This window comes from Agrilus planipennis, unplaced genomic scaffold, assembly GCF_000699045.2.
Source record: "Agrilus planipennis isolate EAB-ADULT unplaced genomic scaffold, Apla_2.0 scaffold51, whole genome shotgun sequence".
In the NCBI taxonomy this organism is placed as follows: Eukaryota; Metazoa; Arthropoda; class Insecta; order Coleoptera; family Buprestidae; genus Agrilus; species Agrilus planipennis.
Genome location: NW_020438915.1, coordinates 295,792 through 316,078, shown reverse-complemented (window position 1 = coordinate 316,078; position 20,287 = coordinate 295,792). Strand labels below are relative to the sequence as shown.

General features: G+C 33.2%; 2 protein-coding genes across 2 annotated transcripts in view; both read left to right on the top strand.

Moving 5' to 3' along the window:
• The window catches only part of LOC108733089, a 114,520-nt gene extending 112,561 nt beyond the window's left edge, over positions 1-1,959 (top strand). The window contains exon 8 of the mRNA XM_025973619.1: positions 1,471-1,959. The gene's annotated coding sequence lies outside the window, so the exon portion shown is untranslated. The remainder of the gene's footprint in view (positions 1-1,470) is intronic.
• A 2,532-nt stretch (positions 1,960-4,491) lies between these two features.
• Positions 4,492-20,287, top strand: part of LOC108732987 (laminin subunit alpha-1) — a 241,615-nt gene continuing 225,819 nt past the window's right edge. Inside the window, exon 1 of the mRNA XM_025973631.1 lies at positions 4,492-4,948. Within this exon, the coding sequence (XP_025829416.1) occupies positions 4,855-4,948 (94 nt within the window). The 5' untranslated portion in view covers positions 4,492-4,854. The remainder of the gene's footprint in view (positions 4,949-20,287) is intronic.

The window sequence follows — 20,287 nt, the reverse complement described above, 5'->3', positions numbered from 1 at the left end:
ATAAATATATATAAATAATTAAGTAGTGAGAGTAATTTCACGAAGTGTTAGCTTGTGTGAGTGTAAAATATTTTGCTTTGTTAATAATTTTTAGCATGTTAGAGCTACCAATGCAATTGGCACACAAAAACCAACATTCGTTCTGATAATGGCAATAAAATAAATACAAACCGATTCATATCAAAAACCGCAAACTTAGTCAATAAAAAGAGAGACGTATTATAATGTATCAAAAAGAAAGAAAACAAGGCACTAAGATTGCGGTTTGTATAACATATACATATATCAACAGCATATCGAAAACTAACAGGTTATAATTTTCCTTGACTGAATATAAAAGTTTTTTCATATTGATACAATTTTTATTTGCGAAGAATATATCCACGTGCAGGGGAGTGATAAAATTCAAATTTAAAAGAGTGTTATTTATGGATTGTTACATTATTTATCAGGGAAAAGTAAGGTAACTGAGAACATCTAATAAAAAAGATATGAAAATTGAGAATATCTCGTATGAAACATGGAATAAAGAAAATCACTCAACGTCTGTCAAAATGCAGGGTGTTTATAAAACATATGAAAGATTATTCTTATTCTATTTGTTTAATTTATTTATTTCAATTATAGAAATTGTTGTTTCTGTAGAAAAGTTTTGGTATGTTATAAAAATAAATTTCTCTCAAATGGTTTAAGAATTTAAACAATAAAGATCTGAATTCGAATTCGTAACGATCGACATTCTATCAAAAATATATATCTAGAAATCGTTCTCAATTACCCCACTTGCCCCTAGGTGTGTGTAATTTTGTTAACTAAAAAATTATCATGTAGGCAGCCTAGTCAGGGTTTTAACATATCATTTAATTTTATCAGAAAAGCAAAACGAAACAAATTTAAAAAGCAAAAGCATTAATTTTAATTTAATAATACGTAACAGTTTTCACATTTTCAAAGCTTTTAGTATACTTCTCATATTTCCAATTTTTTCTGTTAGATACAGACTCTAACATTCTTTTCACACCATCCATTTTTGCTTTAGTTTTATAAAATAATTTTCGTATCTACCCTTTGCATTTTATCTAAAGTGCTACGTTAAACGTGAATGATGTTTTCTAAAATGTTGTAACTCACAAAAATATGGAAGAAACTTTGCTAACGATAAGTACGAACTTCATCGGAAATTTTTTTGTTTAATAGTATTAACGTCATAAATCGTTCCTAGCTGATAAGCTGGATTTTCAAAGAAATTGAAGCAATGCACGGTAAATGTTGTAGATAATGTTTTTTGTATTAAAAATTCATTTTCCGAGTGAATTTGAAGTTGCATTAAAATTGCAAATAAACCTTTCAAAAGCCGACAGAATAAATAGAATGTTGTTGAGTAAATACATGCGAAGAATATGATAATTATCATTAATTTAATTTTTTTTTTAATTATNTTAAATGTTTCTAGTTATTAATTAATTTCAGACTGTATAATTTCTAAAAGTACATAATATGTAAGAAAAGTACGTCAGTTCTTCGCAAAGTATGAATTAAACCTTAAAGGACAATTTATTTAGAGAGAAAAAGTATAAATAAAAATGTATTAAAAATTTATTGCTTATACAAAAATAGCTTCGTCTCCGAAAAGGAATAATATATAATATCTGTACTACCCTTAATAAATATGTGTATACGTATTATATGTATTCTCTCTTTCAAATTCCGTTATATTAGCTGTTTGTGCAATTTAATTTATTTTGTGAATTTAATTTTAATAAACGATAGAGATCTAGGTCTTATAAAAGCTATTGTATTACGTCATGCCGACATACTTTACGTAAGTATGTTTAAATACTCATTTTGTTCTCTTAAGTATCAATGAAACTGTTGACCAATTGTTAGAAAGATACTCTAGCTATTTATAATAAACGATATGTCGGTGTGTGACCTTAATGGAAAAAAATGTTTCCTTAATAAAACCATAAACACTATTAATTGATTTATTTTTCAACTAACACATACTGCACAATCGAAAACATATTCTTACGTATTTAACTACAGAAAGATCAATTTTCGTAAGTATTTAGATGATTGATTGCATATTCGAAAGATTTTTATTTACTTTCACGAAATTTCCGTTTTAAAAATAATCTTGAGTATGGAATATTTTGTAAGACGTATATATTTAGTGAATTGTATATTTTATATTTTATAAACATTTTTATTTTTTGTATTCTTCGTACGTGTCAATATCTTCTGTTAAAAGAGAAAGCAATGCCTATGACCTACAGTCGTCCTTTGGTAATTTGTCTGTTATCGTTTCGTTATGTTTGTTTAACGGCAAAAACGCTCTCTTTTTACTTATTTTATCGTAAACACGATCAAGCCAGTTAAATAAAGTAATAATGTTGTCTCCGTCAGTTGCAAGCCGTGGTCAGTTTTATTCGGGTTTTCGTGGTAATGATCGTCGGATACTGTGCGTGCATTAGTGGGTTTTAATCGTGAACGACGTAGGTGTTAAATGATGATTATCGCGACGGTATGACTTATGTTAATTAATTGACGTTAATGGTGTGCTAATTAAATGGAGACAACGCTGGACTTTGCAGATTTGATTATTTAATCGGTAAGTTTAAGAATTATGCTTTTCTCTTTCAACAGTTTTTTACTAAATATGTGTTTTTTTATTTATCAATGTAACAAACACCTTTATTATTTGGTGAAATTTCAATGGACGTTCTCTTTGTAAGTAAACCAAATGAGTTTAAAATAAACGTTCAATTAATTATTTTACAATTTGATAAATATTCATGCATTATTTAAGGGTTAAAGTTGCTACTTTGATACAAACATGTTGATGATGATGATGATGTAGGAGGTAAATACATTCTAGAGTTAGTCAGCAATTACTTAATATTAGCATTTCTGCTATTTATGTAGATAGGTACTGAATTCGCATCAGATAATTATAAGTTTGAAACGTACTGAAAGCTGGTGTTAGAGTTTATTGCAAGTACGCTTGTAAAATTTAGATATTTGTTATGTACAGCGTGAAACAATCAATATGAGCTTGTCAATTAACAAATGATTGAGAAGAGAATTTATTTTGTAAACTTTATATCTCATTTATAAAATTGGACAATGGACAGTTCTGGGTTAGATATATGCATCGCAATCGATTACTAAATAAGATAAAACTACTGAATTGATAATTTTTTTGATTCTTGTAGCTGCATTTTAAATATGAAACTAAACACACATTGTTTACAAACAAATTATCTGTCTCCTATGATCATATTGTCTTCTTCAGGTGGTAAGTATTCTTCCACCTAGCACCTGAAGAAATCGTACTTTGATGAAAAGATCAGTGTTTATCATTGCTTCAAAATTTTAAATTTCAAAAGTCTCTGACTTTAACCGCTTTCTTTCTCTGATTTAGTTTTTAGGGCTGTTGTTATTGTTGCCAGTGTCTTCAGCCAATATCTCTTATCGTTTTATCTTGTTACATTTTTTCTGTATTTTCTTTATTCTTAAGTTGTACATTTTCTATTTGCATTTGGTTTTGTTTCTATTTTCCTTAACTAGCTTAGTTTTAGAAAATACTACAAATGGCGCAGTAAACGCCGTCTGTAGCACGATGATACATTTTAGGATTACGTATGCTCCAGACATAGACATACAGACCACTTCGAATTATTTTATTAGCTTAGTTTTTTCAATTATCATCCGTTGCCTGCACTTTCTCTATGTAACACCTATTAAATGACTGTATCCATCATCATAAGGTAATCAGTCCTAAGACTGGTTGGACACGCACCTCCACTCCTACCTATCCTGAGCTAATCTTCGCATTTCCTTGAAACTAGAATATCCCACATCCTTAACTATTTGTGAACAGTAATCTAATTTAGCTTTACCTCTACTCCTCTTAAGTCCTGTTTCTGCCTCTAATACGTCTCTTACTAGACCTGAGAAGGTGTCCTACCGACCTATCTTCTTCTAATTTTTTGTCTCCTATCTATATATTCGCTCTTTCCCTTCTTTTTCTTCCCTTGCATACCAGTGTTTTTGTTTTACTTCTATTTATTATCATACAGTACTGTTTTGTTAATACCGCTTCCATTTTATTTAAAGCTATCTCTATATCCTCCTTGCTATATCATCTGCAAATCTTAGCGTACTATTCTTTTGCCCCTGTATATCTATCCCTACAATTCTACTATCTTTAATGATGTTGACTTTATTAAAAAGAAACAATTACTTTCTTTTCTTGGCGATTTCAATGCTCTCATACACTTTTTTTGATGTTGGCTGTATAGGATTTCCTCTAGTTTTTCGTAAGCGACACTTGCGCTCTGTTGATGGAAAACACAACTAATTCACAAGTGAATATGCAGCCTTTCATACACCCTTATAGTGTGTTGTGCATAGTCGGCTCCGAGTGAAAGCTTCTTGGCACAGCTTTTATAAGTGACAGAAGCATGCCAGTCGAAAAGGGCGGGCATTCAAGTTGTTATTTCTGTGCTGGCTGAATCCAGCATCGCGATCTCCCAAGAAGTTGATCTTCTTCGACTTACCAACGTTGGTAACTTAGTTGAAAACGTGTCGGCGTGAGGACTGCGTTGCTCTTCGCCAAAAGCACCCTGACACGTGTGCGATACGATCGACTACGAATCAATTTTCCGGACGTTTGCTAATTCGATTACGAACGGGAAATATCTAGTGAAGTTTTTCCGAATTTTTTTTTACGAATAATCGTTGTTTCCTTAACGTTTCGAGAGTGCTGATTGTTTAGATAATTTAATTAATGAATGAAACAATGTTTCGTTTCAAGTGCGTGAATGAATTTTGAGAGTACATTTCTGAATCATGTGGAGTAGAGGGTTTGAGCTTTTGTTATTTTTGTGTCTTTTCGGACTTGTAATCAACATACGTACAAGGCATCATGCAAGTGACAGAAAAGGTAGGAACCAAAAAGATATTTACATTTTATTTCGTAAAATAGTTAGGCGAGTATTTAGCGTTCAATCTACTATATTCTCAAAACTTTCTACGATTTTGTATTATGTATATATATAAATACCGTATGGAATACTTTCGAAATATTTTTGGAAACACTGATATTACACTGTCCTTTATATTTAAATATCAATTTTTACCATTTTAGTGTGATTAAGACAAAAAGTATGAAAAGTTCTATCAGGTTTAGTAATTGCCAACATTTTGTTGTTAATTGCGATCTATTTCGCGTTAAAGGGCTATTCAATCATTTAATATGTAGGTAGGTATATAAACAAAAATTAATTGGACATTTCATTTATCTTTTAGTTTTCTAAATAATTATACTGCCTGTCATACACGGAGAAGATGAAAATGGGAAAATTTACGTTAATATTAAACCGATATTTACAATTTATCCCACTATCCCGTTGCTTCGTAAACGAAAATAATGAAAATTACAGTTTGGACCCGAATTTGTAAAAATAAAATCCCAGCAGAAATAAATTACTAGGTATTTTAGTTGATATTACAAATTTAATTGTAATAATTAAAAACCTTGAGATAATTTTTAAAAAACATGTCAAAATTGAGATCATTACAAGTTACCTAATAAATTCTACGATTTCTACGGTAAATTCCGCCACTTTGTCTCCGTGTAATTAATAAAAAAATCACCGAACTTTTAATTGATATCTGATGTTGATCCTTAAATAGAATGGAATAATTCCCGATTGCTGTGCTCGAAAACTGCATATTAACCTGTTTAGTTAAAAAGGACAGTATCAGGAAACACTGTTCACATACTCCTTTTTACGATTAGAGCAGGTCAGGATCAAGTGCAACCTGAATCAATTTTTTTAAACGGCTCTGTTTATGTTACGTTGGCGTTGGTTTGTTTTATAAAGTCGCAGAGTCGTGACCTAATCAAGGCCCATTATAAATGGATTGGCCTGTCCAGCGGAGCAGATTGCAGGGTCAGAGGTCACTGAAAGATGCACTTAACGACTATGGCGTTATAAAACAAACAACTGAAACTAGGAATGACGGACACTCTTATCACAATGTTCGACAATGTTACTTACAATGATTACTTGTTATATATTGCCGATAAACACGCATATTAGCCTGTTATAGCTCGCTGGGGCAGTAATAAGGCATTTTGAACAAAAGACTACTTGTTTTGCTAATTAGGCATTGATGATATGGTGTTTTCTTATTTTGTTCATCTTTCACTGGAATTTTCGTGCATCTTCACAACATAAATGTCTAAACCTCTAAACAGATTTAATAATGAGATGGTAGAGAGATTTTTATCTATTATAAATTTAAAGATTAGGTTTTACTCAAAGTTTGAAACTAAAACTGCTCAAATTGTACCAGTAAAATGACTAACAATAACATCTTTAATTGTTGATCTTACTGATAATGATGTTAACTGTAACTTAAAATGTAATTTCTTTTTTAATTACCTTACCAAAAGTTTTCCTTGTATTTGAAGTTTTTATTTTGGTCTCTGTTCGACAAATTCCGTTCTGTTACAAAGAATGCAAGTCTTACACTATTAATAAGTTTTATTATGAACGTTTTAAGCAAATAACCTAAGGAAATCCTTATTTAGATGGCATTTTTTTATATCAATAAGTATTAACATATGTAGCCAATGTTTGTTTTGTCATTCTCATTTAATTAAAATAATCTTAACGAGGGTTTTAATATTCCTTAATTAATATAGCACTTGTTTTGTTTGTCGTTATTTATACATTACTTGTATGAAGAGTTGTTTGTACTGTTAGCAGCTGCTGTGTATTTCCGTTAAAAAATGCCAGGAATTACACATACAAAGGTTATCTTTGGCTAGCATGAACTCAATCGCATATTTAGCACGCGCGCTGGTGACTCGTTGGTTATTAAAAATCGTACGTGCATTTATTTGAANATTAGGTTTTACTCAAAGTTTGAAACTAAAACTGCTCAAATTGTACCAGTAAAATGACTAACAATAACATCTTTAATTGTTGATCTTACTGATAATGATGTTAACTGTAACTTAAAATGTAATTTCTTTTTTAATTACCTTACCAAAAGTTTTCCTTGTATTTGAAGTTTTTATTTTGGTCTCTGTTCGACAAATTCCGTTCTGTTACAAAGAATGCAAGTCTTACACTATTAATAAGTTTTATTATGAACGTTTTAAGCAAATAACCTAAGGAAATCCTTATTTAGATGGCATTTTTTTATATCAATAAGTATTAACATATGTAGCCAATGTTTGTTTTGTCATTCTCATTTAATTAAAATAATCTTAACGAGGGTTTTAATATTCCTTAATTAATATAGCACTTGTTTTGTTTGTCGTTATTTATACATTACTTGTATGAAGAGTTGTTTGTACTGTTAGCAGCTGCTGTGTATTTCCGTTAAAAAATGCCAGGAATTACACATACAAAGGTTATCTTTGGCTAGCATGAACTCAATCGCATATTTAGCACGCGCGCTGGTGACTCGTTGGTTATTAAAAATCGTACGTGCATTTATTTGAATCCAAGTACATATCTCATGAAATGAAGTTGCAAACGAAAAGGGTTGCTGCTGGACCATCTTTCACTTTTTATCCAACGATGTTAAAACGTATTTCTTCATTCCTGATTAAATTTGGCTTACCTATTTGATGTGAGATATGACCAGAAACGAATGAGTTAGTTGACTTTGAAATTGTCCATTTATTCTTCTTACATACATCTGAATTAATAAGTAAACGAATTACTAAATAAACCTTTTGTTTACTTCATCCAAAGCACTTTCACAAGTAACTATTTCTCGAGTGTCTTGTGACAAAAACAAGCAAGAAAAGGATACCCGAACCAAAATCAGTTACAGTTAAATTAAAGAGAAACACTATTACAATTAAAACCAGGTACAATTACGATGATTATCGGTTGTATACCTATTTATATTATTAATGTTATTTACCTGCCGACAAAGTTGTCTAATTACACTTTTGTATAATAAGACTAACTTATTGAACGTTGGTACCTGTTGGATGTTTAAATATTTCTTTGCCCATTAGCCCTTTATGTGCTATTTCTGGGAAAATTTAGTTTCTCTAATTGAAATTTCTAATTCGTTACCACTGTAACAAACCCTTTTATCGTATTGTGTTGGAGACCCTCTTGAAACATAGCATAATTCCTAAGTAGAAGACATGCTTACCTTAAGTACCTATTCATTGTTTATATAAATTCCTTGAGCAGGTAATATTATTGCAGGTGTACTTTTCTTGCATGACGATTTACCTCAAATTGTTTTATTACCAGCATTACCTGTCGAAGCTTTTACTATTACATATAGTCACTTTCATTCATCCTTCCTTTCCCAAGCCAATCATCGCATTTCCCGAAGACTAGAAAATTCCACATGCCTCACCATACATTAATTTACAAATATTAATGTCCATTTTTACTTCTACTTTTGTTTCTAAGGTGTCTCCAACCAGTTCTATGTCTCACAAAGTACCTTATAATACTACGTCTCGTTTTCTTGATTGTGCTTCAATCAGATTATGGAATAAGTCAGTGCTGTCAGAGCCCTATGGACTCCAACTGGATCAGAGCCAGATCATATTATCAGATCGTGCACATACTGAAGTAATCTAACAGGAGCCATACATGTTTTTTGGAATAGGTCAGGATTCGTAAGGTGTATCATGCAGAGACATCACATTTCTGATGTGGCTAGGATCATTTTGCCTGACCACTACCTTATGTGTACTAGGGCTATCCAGATGTGTGTTGGATTTTAGTTCTAACAAATCTTTAGCTAGGAATTTTCATCATTCTCCTTATTGGCTTCCTTATTGTCTTTCAATCAGAATATGGAATAAGCCAGTGCTATCAGAGCCTTATGAGGCCCGAATGGATCAGAGTCAGATCATTTAACTAGATCATGCACATACTGGAGTAATCTAACAGGAGTCACAAATGGTGCTTGATTAGGCCAGGATTTGTGAGTTATATCAGTCCTATATCATGCAGAAACGTTACATTTCTGATGTGGCTAGGATCATTTTGCCTGACCACTACCTTATGTGTACTAGGGCTATCCAGATGTGTGTTGGATTTTAGTTCTAACAAATCTTTAGCTAGGAATTTTCATCATTCTCCTTATTGGCTTCCTTATTGTCTTTCAATCAGAATATGGAATAAGCCAGTGCTATCAGAGCCTTATGAGGCCCGAATGGATCAGAGTCAGATCATTTAACTAGATCATGCACATACTGGAGTAATCTAACAGGAGTCACAAATGGTGCTTGATTAGGCCAGGATTTGTGAGTTATATCAGTCCTATATCATGCAGAAACGTTACATTTCTGATGTGGCTAGGATCATTTTGCCTGACCACTACCTTATCCGAACTAGGGTTATCCGGATACGTGCCGGATGTAATTTCTGACAAATTTTCTACTAGGGATTTTCATCGTCCTCCTTATTGACATTCCTTATTGTCTTTCAATGAGAATGTGGAATAAGGTATTGCTGTCAATCTATATTAGGCTCGAATTGGATGAAGGCCGGATCATATAACTCGATCAAATGTTTTACATGATTAGGCTCGGATTTGTGAACTGTAACATATCCACAGCACGCAGAGACGTTACATTTTTGATGTGGCTAGGATCATTCTACCTGGGTAGTTACCCTATCAGAACTAGGACTATCCGGATTTTAGTTTTAAAAAATTTTCTCCTTGGGATTTTCATCATATTCCTGTATCCTACAACACTTCTTCTTTTCCGCCTCATTCATTCTCCATGTTCCACACCCATTATAGGGTCATGTGCTCCAAACTTACACTTTTAACAATCTTTTGTACTTATCTTTTAATTAATCCTGTGCTATTTTTTGTTTTAAGTTGCTACCGCTTATTCCTTCTCTATCTTTTTTTTAAAGAAAAGTAGCAATTACTGCAACAATTTTCTGTTCTAAACCTATATTAGCAAAAACTGTTTTAAATAGTCTTCGTATACTTCTGAGCATTTCTTTGCCTAACACATAAATCTTGAAATGTCATTAATCTTGTGCAACAGCGCAACAATTATCTTAAACTACAAGCAGACGGCAATTTTTGCATCATAAATTGCGGCATTTCCTTTAGTGTTTCCTGTGGGGCATGGAACCTATACACATATACCTGATACGTGCGGCTATAGGTAAAAAGAGGTGTCCTTCCTTTTCGTAATGGGATTTGATGACGAACATTATATAAACAATGGTCATTAGGTTATAAGAAGAATGGGATCACTTCGTGCGTAGAACGAAAGGGAAGTCGGTTTGTATTGTGTTGTTATTCGTGAAATAAAATTCAAAGGCCTTCGGCCCACAGTTATTATGTCGTCAGGCGGCCGCGGAAATCGTAAAGTTACAACAGGTTTTTAAACAGATTTAAGTTGTCTGCATCATTTAGACAATTGTTTAATGACGGGTTATTTAGGTTCGCTTTTGATTGGTTGACAGAATTTCAGTAGATATATGCTGAAACAGGGACAAACCACAAGTTGCTGTGAAAGATGGATAAATATTTATAAAATTTAACAGTTTGTACTTATTTTTTTACGGAGCTCTGAATATCAGACAATTCAGCAATTTTTTGATAACGTCTTCAAATTTAAATTTTAATCTATTGTCCTTTTCATACCTTAGGTTGGATATTGTTAAATAAAGTTCAAGGTAATTAAGGGTTGGAAGGTTTTATGTTTATAAAGAATCAACACCGACGTTTTGCCTCTATTTGGGAGGCTTTTTCAAGATAGGTTTTTAGTTATGTAATAAAAAGTTCCAAATAGTTGGGTGCATGTAACTGGTACATAATATTAAAATAAACATAAACAGCACAATATAAATAAAGTAATAAATAACTAAATAGTTAAAAACTAACACGAAGAGACAACACGAATATAAAAAAAAAATTCTTGTTGTACCAGTTACAAGTACCGAACTACTTGAAACCTTTTCTTACGTAACTAAGGAACCTACCTTGAAAAAACCTCCCAAACAGAGGCGAAACGTCGGTGGTGGCTCTTCATAAATAAAAACCTTCTAATCCGCAATTTCCTTGAATTTTATTTAATGTTTAAATTTTAATTTTACACAACTGGAGAAGCCCCCGTTAGATTTTTAAGGTTCTTTTTCACTAATTTAAGAGAGTAGTCCTTACATTTTTATTTATTTATATGCTGTAAATTTTTGTGTAAATTCTTTCGTGTGATTTAACCACACACAAAAAACAAAAGAGGCAGGATTGCAACGATGGTCATTATTAAACATACAAAGGCGCCTGTATTCATGCGACAACAACTATAATCGGTGCATTAAAATGTAATTTGCGGTTTTAACTGCTTAATCACGGAACGAAGTAACGAAGAGTATCGGCAATTTTCGCGGTTAATTGTCTGGGAACAAATAGGTAAGCAAAGAAACTTAACGCGGTTCATCTGGGTCAATGTTGCCATTACACCGTTCTTGTCTTAAATGCCAATCAACCGTCGATGGCTCTCAGACGTTTATTTCTTTGCCTTATTTAACCTGCCAACGCATCACTGCACCGGCCTCTTATTATGTGGCTTCCAGTCTAAATCTATCGACATCCCTGTAATGTGCGAAAACTACTGGATAGATTTTGTTCAATTGTTTGTTTAAAAAACTTTGTCAACTTCTTCTCTGTTAGTATCGAAAATGATAAATTTATAATTCAATTTCAATCAGAATATAGAATAAGCCAGTGCTATCAGAGCCTTATGAGGCCCGAATGGATCAGAGTCAGATCATTTAACTAGATCATGCACATACTGGAGTAATCTAACAGGAGTCACAAATGGTGCTTGATTAGGCCAGGATTTGTGAGTTATATCAGTCCTATATCATGCAGAAACGTTACATTTCTGATGTGGCTAGGATCATTTTGCCTGACCACTACCTTATGTGTACTAGGGCTANTTAAAAATTACTTTTCATTGTAGCATATCTCTATACAATAATTAAAAAAATATATACAATATTGTAGCATATTTGTTTACAACTGAAACGCAAATAAATATTCAATAAAAATTGCTACATTTTATCTTCATATTTTTTACAAAATTTATTTAATCTTACTACATTTTGTAATGAAATTCACGAAGTTGTAAATATTTTATTCAAATTGTAAGGAATTTGTCTGAGCCTCTGTCGATATTTCTTCTACAATTTACCACTACAATTTTATAGTCAAATTTAAGTTTACCGTTAGTTAACGTTACTACAAATTTGAGTTGCATTTTCTACAAAACGACCTCTACAACGTTATAGTAATTTTTCTTACAGCATTTTTCTGAGTGTATCTAATTCAATTGCATCAATCAGAAGAAAATGTTTGTAATTTCTGTAGATTTCTCATAAAGGTCCTTGTATTCCTCTGAGTCATCCAACTTCACTAGCGTTACTTTGAGACAGACACTCATGCAAATTTATCTAAAAAGATCGACGCTGATGCCATATGCTTCAACGATATAATAAATTCCGAAAAAGTAAAATGTGTAGGAGTCACACAATGGTCTCCGCTTCTGCATTCTGAATACTTACGAGATTATTTCCAGTTTTCACCCACAAAAGTAGCACCAGAAGCAACATGTATGTAGATTTAATAAAAATTCTTAAGAATCATTACATTCTTACGTGAAAAAAATACTTCATCTCGCACAAAAACCGTTTTTAAATAATAAATATTAAGATCGTGTGCTACTTTATGGTGGAAAATAAGCGGTAAGACAAATTGGTTTCCAAATACCGGCCCAATAATAACAAATCTTCGTGACAAAGCAATAAATGGAAATATTAAAGAACAATAGCCGGATAAAAATACAATCGTAGGACCCCGAGTCAAGATCGTTTTATATGGAAAATATTGCGTAGGCCATGGCGGTCGCGACTGTCGCGCCATTGAAACCATAGCGCTATCTAAGTAGGCAGTAATCCCAAACGTGGTGGACACCCACTTGCCGTTTACATGAGGGCAAATTGCATAAAATTGCAAATTACTTACGCTGCGGAGTGCACATAATACAATGACCGCCTGTAATAACAATAACAACGACAATTGTAGATAAGCAAAAAGGATTTTGTGATGATCACTCTATTAGATAAGCGAAGCTCGCTAGGGAGGTCCATTTTTCCTACACGAATTTCTGCATGAATCGTCTCACAAGTAAACCAATTCATCATCATGAGGTTATCAGCCCTAAGACTGGTTGGACACGCATCTCCACTTTCTCCTATCATGAGCTAATCTTCGCATTTCTCTAACACCAGAACATCTCGAGATAAAAATGTTCAGTCTCTCAGAGTCTCTGAAAGGGAGACTCGAGTCTCTCTGGTGGCGCTGAGAGAGACTATCGAGAGATTGTCAAAAAACCTGTTTAGCGTCTCTGAACGAGAGACTCGAATCTCTCAATAAGTGGTTATAATTTTCTAAGTTCAACATATTTCAGAGATCCCAGTCTTTCTACGAGAGATTCGAGTCTCTCAATTTTTCAGTTTTATTCATTCAGTCTCTTTGTGAGAGACTCGAATCTTTGAATTAACAATTTTATCGTTCGAGTCCCTCATACAGAGACTATGAGAGATTCATAAAAACACCCAAGCAATAACTGAGAGATTGTGAGAGACGCCCTCAGAGACACTGAAAGACTCTGAGATACTGGAGAGAGACTGAAAATTTTTGTCTAGGGATCCCACATCCCTAACTATATACGAACAGTAATCTAATCTAAGTCTACCTCTACTCCTCGTAACTCCTGTTTCTGCTTCTAATATGTCTCTAACTAGCCCTCCATGTCTGAAAAGGTATCTTACCAACCTCTCTCGCCTATGTCTTACTGACCCTTGTTCTCCTGTAATAGTAAACCAATTCTCGGTTAATTTTAACTTGGAAAGTATGTGGACCACTATTATGTATAATGATTTTGAAGAACTTTAAATTTTGATTCAGAATGTTAGTTAAAACTTTGAAAAGTTTGACTTTTAATTCAATTTAGAATCAGAAACCTTGTACTTGACATTAAAAGTTCCTCACTTTTTTTTACTGCCGAAGATTGTTTGAAGTACAGTCTGGTACGCACCTGTGTAAACGGTGGAGGTAGTCTTCAAAATAAAGAAAGGCCGTTTTGAAATAGCAACCATTACAAGGAAATTAAACACATTACGACGATGTTACATCGAATAACCGAAAGAAAAATATTTTGAAACTGGCGTAAAGTGATGGTTTTAGGCATTGAGAGTATCCACTTATGGATGTTAAAGGACTACAATACCGCACTTCTACTAGAGAAAATATATAGATACAAATCGTATATTTACCTATAATCCTGTTAGCGTACTTTAATGAAACGAAAAATTACAAAATAAACTGGAACTACGATTTTACTAGACGTACATCGTGATTGCGATCTTGTTTGATCCCATTAGCACGTCATATAGAGTCTTGATAAATACTTCGGTTAGCAGAAATTATCAGTAACTTAAAAATAATGAAGTAGGTACATCATCTTCATCATCATAAGGTCGTCAGTCTTTAGACTGGTTGGACACGCACCTCCACTCCTTCTTATTCTGAACTAATTTTTGCATTTCCCCAAAACTAGAGCATCCCACACCGTTAAGTATTTGTGAACAACTAATCTAGGTCTACCTCTACTCCTCTTAACTCCTGCCTCTCCCTCTAATATGCCTCTGATTAGATCTTCATGCCTGAAAAGGTGTCCTACCAACCTATCTCTGTTCTCCTATTCTTTCTAATATCTCTTCATTTCTAACCTTCTCTGTCCACGATATCCTCATCATTCGCCTGTAATACCACATTTCGAAAGCTTCTAACCTTCTCTTTTCTGCCGCGCCCACCGTTCATGTTTCGCACCTGTACAGCGCCGCGCTCCAAACATACACCTTTAACAATCTTTTTCGAATTTCTACATTAATTGTTCGCGAGCATAGAAGTGACTTCTTTTTATTAAAGGCGACTCGACCCTGTGCTATCCTCTGCTTTATATCTCTACTACTCGTTCCGTCCTGACTTATCTGATTTCTTAGATACCTAAAATCAGCCACTTCTTCTAATTTTTCATCTCTCACCTTTATATTCGCTCTTTCCCTATTTTTTCTTCCCTTGCATACCAGAATTTTTGTTTTACTTTTATTTATTTTCATAGTGTTTTGTCAATACCGCTTCCATTTTATTTAAAGCTACCTTTAACTCCTCTTTGATAGATACTAATACTGCTATATCATCTGCAAATCTAAGCAGCATCCCTACAGTTGAAGTAGGTACATAACCAGAATAATTTTTTTTGATGGAGTTGATGAAATAAATTTCGAAAGACTATTTGGATGACTTGAATTACAGTCTAAAAAGTTTTAAAGGTCTCTAAATCGAAACATATTCGAAATTCAAGTAATATTATTGTACTTTAGGAAAAGGACACAAGCAGGAACACCTTAGGGTATACCTACAACATGCTCGCGTGTTAATTATTTATTATAAAACTGTTTCTAATTAATCTCGCATTTATTAATTAACGACGTGGACTATTATTTATACGTTTTGTTTTTTGTTGTGTTAATCTGCGTTGTCTGCGTAAACCAGGTAATAAGAGATCTCGGGCGCAGTCAATTTATTTTTTACATGATCAAATGCCTAATGAGTTGCACTTCCTTCTACGCCGGCAAGATCTTGTAAAGAATATTAATATCAAACATTTTACACCGCTGGTTGGAATTTCGTCCTAATTGGCTTAACCAATTGATTACATCTATTCCGCCAAGTAGGGAATTTAAATTTACATTTAAATGTGCAGTTATGCGCATTTTAACTTACGTGTCGAACGCGAACTTGGCCACCACTAATGAGCTATTCATTAGCTCTAATGACAGACATATACGTTAAATTAATTTTCGATTTATTAAGAGCACGCTGTAACTATTCTTTACTTGTTTACTATACTAAGGTTGCATACAATAAGAGAAAATGAAATGTATTAATAGCAAAATAAAAATAGATTGGCAAATACGACGGACTTAGTCGAATATCTAACGCAAATAAAGTTTGAGCTATTCTTAAAAGTTTCATGAACCGATTTAAAGATCTCCTACTACGTATAATTAGTTTATATATTCGAATATAGAATTTAGTATAAGTGAATCCTGCCTGTGCAAATCAAATCAAAACTTTGCTGAGAACTGAACAGGTTGACGTGTTTCTGAGGAAATGTCGTTCTTAATTTCCAGTTTATTTCTGGATTCGTGTTCTTTATATCTAACTAATTTCCTTTGATGCTTTCATTTGTTCAAATTTCCCTTTCATTGTCATAATTTTATAGAAGATACTGTGACATTTAATTGCAGAATCAGGATAAAGCAGCTTTTCATTGCAATTTATGAAAACAAAACTTAAAAATACTTTTCTTAGAGTCCTGCGAAAGGGCATATGTAACTCGTGTAAAATAAGTAACTGCAGACAGAGTAGTGAACGCCATCTGTAGTAGTTTGCCACACAAATCGACACCCTTTTACTAAAGAGGACCTTTTTAAACATTAATAAATTCACAATTTCTGGCAAATGTCTACAGGTGACGTTTGTTATGTCACCTACAACTATTTATTGAACGCTGTTTAAGGGTAGCAGATAGGAGCTGTTGGAGCTGTCAATGGCGTACTGGTGACTGACCACGAACTTAATATTACTTATGGTGCATCTGACTGCCTGATACTCTTCCTAAATCATTTATTGAATTGAAAGCTCACCGAAGCAAACATAATTCAAATTCAAAATATTATATTAATGATATAGGTACATGTTGAAGTTCTCGTTTACAAGTTTACATCAAAATTTATAATTTTGGTTTAGAAAATCGAATTTTTGCAACGAAAATTTGAAGAGAAATGCCTACAGTTTGAAAAATGATTACGAGCATCAGGAGCCGTTTGTATCGGTATGCTTTAATATAAAAGCGTACAACAGAGGTTATTAATTATCTTAAGTGCTGAAAGAGGAAGCGTAACGCCAGTAGTTTACTTTTTGGAAAGGAGCTGGTTGTCAGAAAGACGACATAACATGTTAGACTGCCTAGGTGAGGTAAACAGGCGTGAACTTCATTATAAATAGAAGGGCTAAATTTAAATAAGCTAGATAGGTGTACGAACTTTAATATTCTAGGACATAAAGCACTTAGAACTGTCTACATCCGTGCACGTTTCCTCTCTGGAATTAAAGGGTATTTTTGAAACATTTTTCGGTTTTAAGTATAAATCCGTATCCTATACTAGCAACTAACGAAAAGTATAACGTACGCATTCGTTTTCGTGACTCAGTGATGTGACTAATACCGAAAAGCTCAATTTACTCTTTGCTTGATCTTGTTTATTTTTTAATACAATAAATTGGTCTGTTTGTCTCTTTAAAAATGGTTTTATGATCGGATGGGTATGAGATTATTGCAGAAATAAGTAGATAAGGGGTTGGCAAGTGGGGTTTCAAAGGGGCGGTTTTCTATTTTATGGCTTGTTACTCCATCAGGGGGTGTCACAGTTGACAGTCGCTCGTTTCAAAACCAACTTTCCGAGAAAAACACTCACTAAATATTGCTATTAAGACTTTCTTTCGTGTACTAATTGTGAAAAGAAGAAAGAGTGATTTTCCTTCTTTTAGACGGTTTCCGAGAAAATTGGTACGAATTACCTTTCGTCATTCATCAACTGAAAGGTATCTATTGACATTATCTAAGTTTCGGCAGTTTCTCAATAAATTGTTCAACGCTAGTAGATAAGTTCCTACCTTGTTATTTTAGTCGAAGCTGACTGTTGGCAGACACTTAAAATAAACCCTATACCTATTCACCTGTCCGTTTAAAGAATGGGGTGGGGGGAATATGTACTCGGGTTCATTATATGGGTTAGAGTTAAGACGATGTAATTATAGCTGAGCAAGTTCACTTGCAAGATGTCACCGCGGGCACTGGTTAAAAATAGGAATTCGCTGCAACTAAGACATGGTTGGAGCGCAATGAATAATTGGAAGTAAATGTGACCGTTACACAAAACAATGGCTTTCGCTCTGGTTAACGAACAATTCAACTTGTGTGTTACACTAACTGACATTTGTTTTAACGTCGATTCTAGATATTATTAGGTAGTTACAAGTTTGGTTGTTTACATTAAAAAGTTAATTTTCTTGACCCTTACTTAAGAATAAATAATTTGGGTAAATGTCTAGATGATGGTCCCCACCCCCGAAGGGGATGGGGATGGGTGAGATCGAAAGAGGAGGTCTCCCCCACCACTGTACCATAAAAAGTTCGTGGCGGTCTCACCCCCATAAAAAGTTATGGGGGGTGAAAGTTGATTATTGTGACAATTTTCATACACTATAATTCAAATAAAATTCAATAAAAAAATATTTTCAAACGGGTGGAGGTGGGGGATCGAAAGAGGGTGGTCACTTGAACAAAACCCGATAACCTAACCTAACCTACCCTATTGATAAAGATATTTAAATAATGCTTTATATAACTTTCTCAATATTTTTATGTATTTTTCGATTAGTTTTACCTTTGAATATTGTTTAAGAATGACTATATAAATATTTACATGCCTAGAAATGTATAAATATTGGCATATTTATTAACTTTGAAACTTTATAACTTTTTATGGTACAGTGGTGGGGGAGACCTCCTCTTTCGACCCCCCCCCCATCCCCACCCCCGAAGGGTGTGGGGGCCATCATCTAGACCTTTACCATAATTTGTTTAAGATGGTTAGATACTAATAAATTTATTTAAACATTGTAATTGCCTCACCGGATTTTTGCATCGTCAATTCGCGAGCACAATTATCGATCACTCGTCTGTAGATCTAGGAATAATTCCCGGAAAAAAACTCGAAGAGAATGCCTATTTCTTATTGATTTTCCTTTGCTTTCCTACTCTTTCTAATATCTCCACATTTCTGTCCTTTTCTATTCACGGTATTTTTAATATCCTCCTGTAACATCGTATTTCTTTTTTTGATGACTGAAAAAATTACAGGAGAGCAACGAAACATTAGATAGTTATTTATTTGTAAAAATATTTTGGGGACCATATTTTGTTACCAGTTTAATATACCCATCAACAGTGATGATGTATACAGATAACATTAGATACATTACGTTACATGTATATACCTGTGTATGTAATTTCTTTCTTTCATTTTTTCAACCTTTAATTGAACAAAATTTTTTCAAACTTTAAATTCAGATGCTGTAAGAGATCAAAGTCGTTAAACCAGGTATATCTATGTTGGTATAGCTTGTGTAAGGTGTAACCAATGTCCCACTGTTTTCTCGGAAATATTTTCGACGGATATTATATTACCCGTGGACAATAAAACTGTGGTCGAAGTTAGGAAAGGGCTTCCATCACTACAAAGGCCAGACCGTATCAGTTACTTAGTATTAGTTAGTGGTAGGTTCGAATACTTTGTCTACCTGCAGTAAAAAAGACGGTATAGACACCTATTTATAAACGACATCATAATAATTAAATGAATTCGTATTAATAATATTTAAGGATTGAGATTCTAATGTTGATCCCTAGTGAAATATAATTTAAATATAAAATACAAAAGCTTCGAATTACGAAACTTTTCTCAAAAGTATTCATTAGATTTAAGCAATTATGTTGTATTTAATTCAAATCATAATCATTTTAATCCAGTATATTTATAATCGGGTTCATTCTTCACACAATAGTAATTGTATATTTGTTTCTGTGAATCTATCTGAAACTCTGAACTTAAGTACCTAAATATGATTTCATCTTGACCTAAACATTCTAAATTGACCCTTGAAAACAATAAGGATGTATCAGTTTAATTTATTCTATAAACGCCTTTACTGTGCGTATATAAAGTGGTTGTCAAAAATGCTTCAGACTTATACAACGTTTATAACGAAGACAAGTCAGTATATTATGAGTATGCATGTCAAAGAAAAGAAAAACGAGAACGAAACACTGTTCAGTTTTGCTAGTAATTATTCCTATTTATTGCTAATGTATAGGGTTGTTTGGAAAGTCATTTCGTTTTTTTTTGTGGAAATGAAAGACAGTTTTCGTATAATAAACAAATACTTTATTAAATTATATATTGACCGTTCTGGTCCAACACCTTTTGCCATCTTTCTGGTAGTAGCATAATTCCACGCTCATAAAATTTTTGGTCTTTGCTGGCAAAAAACTGATCGA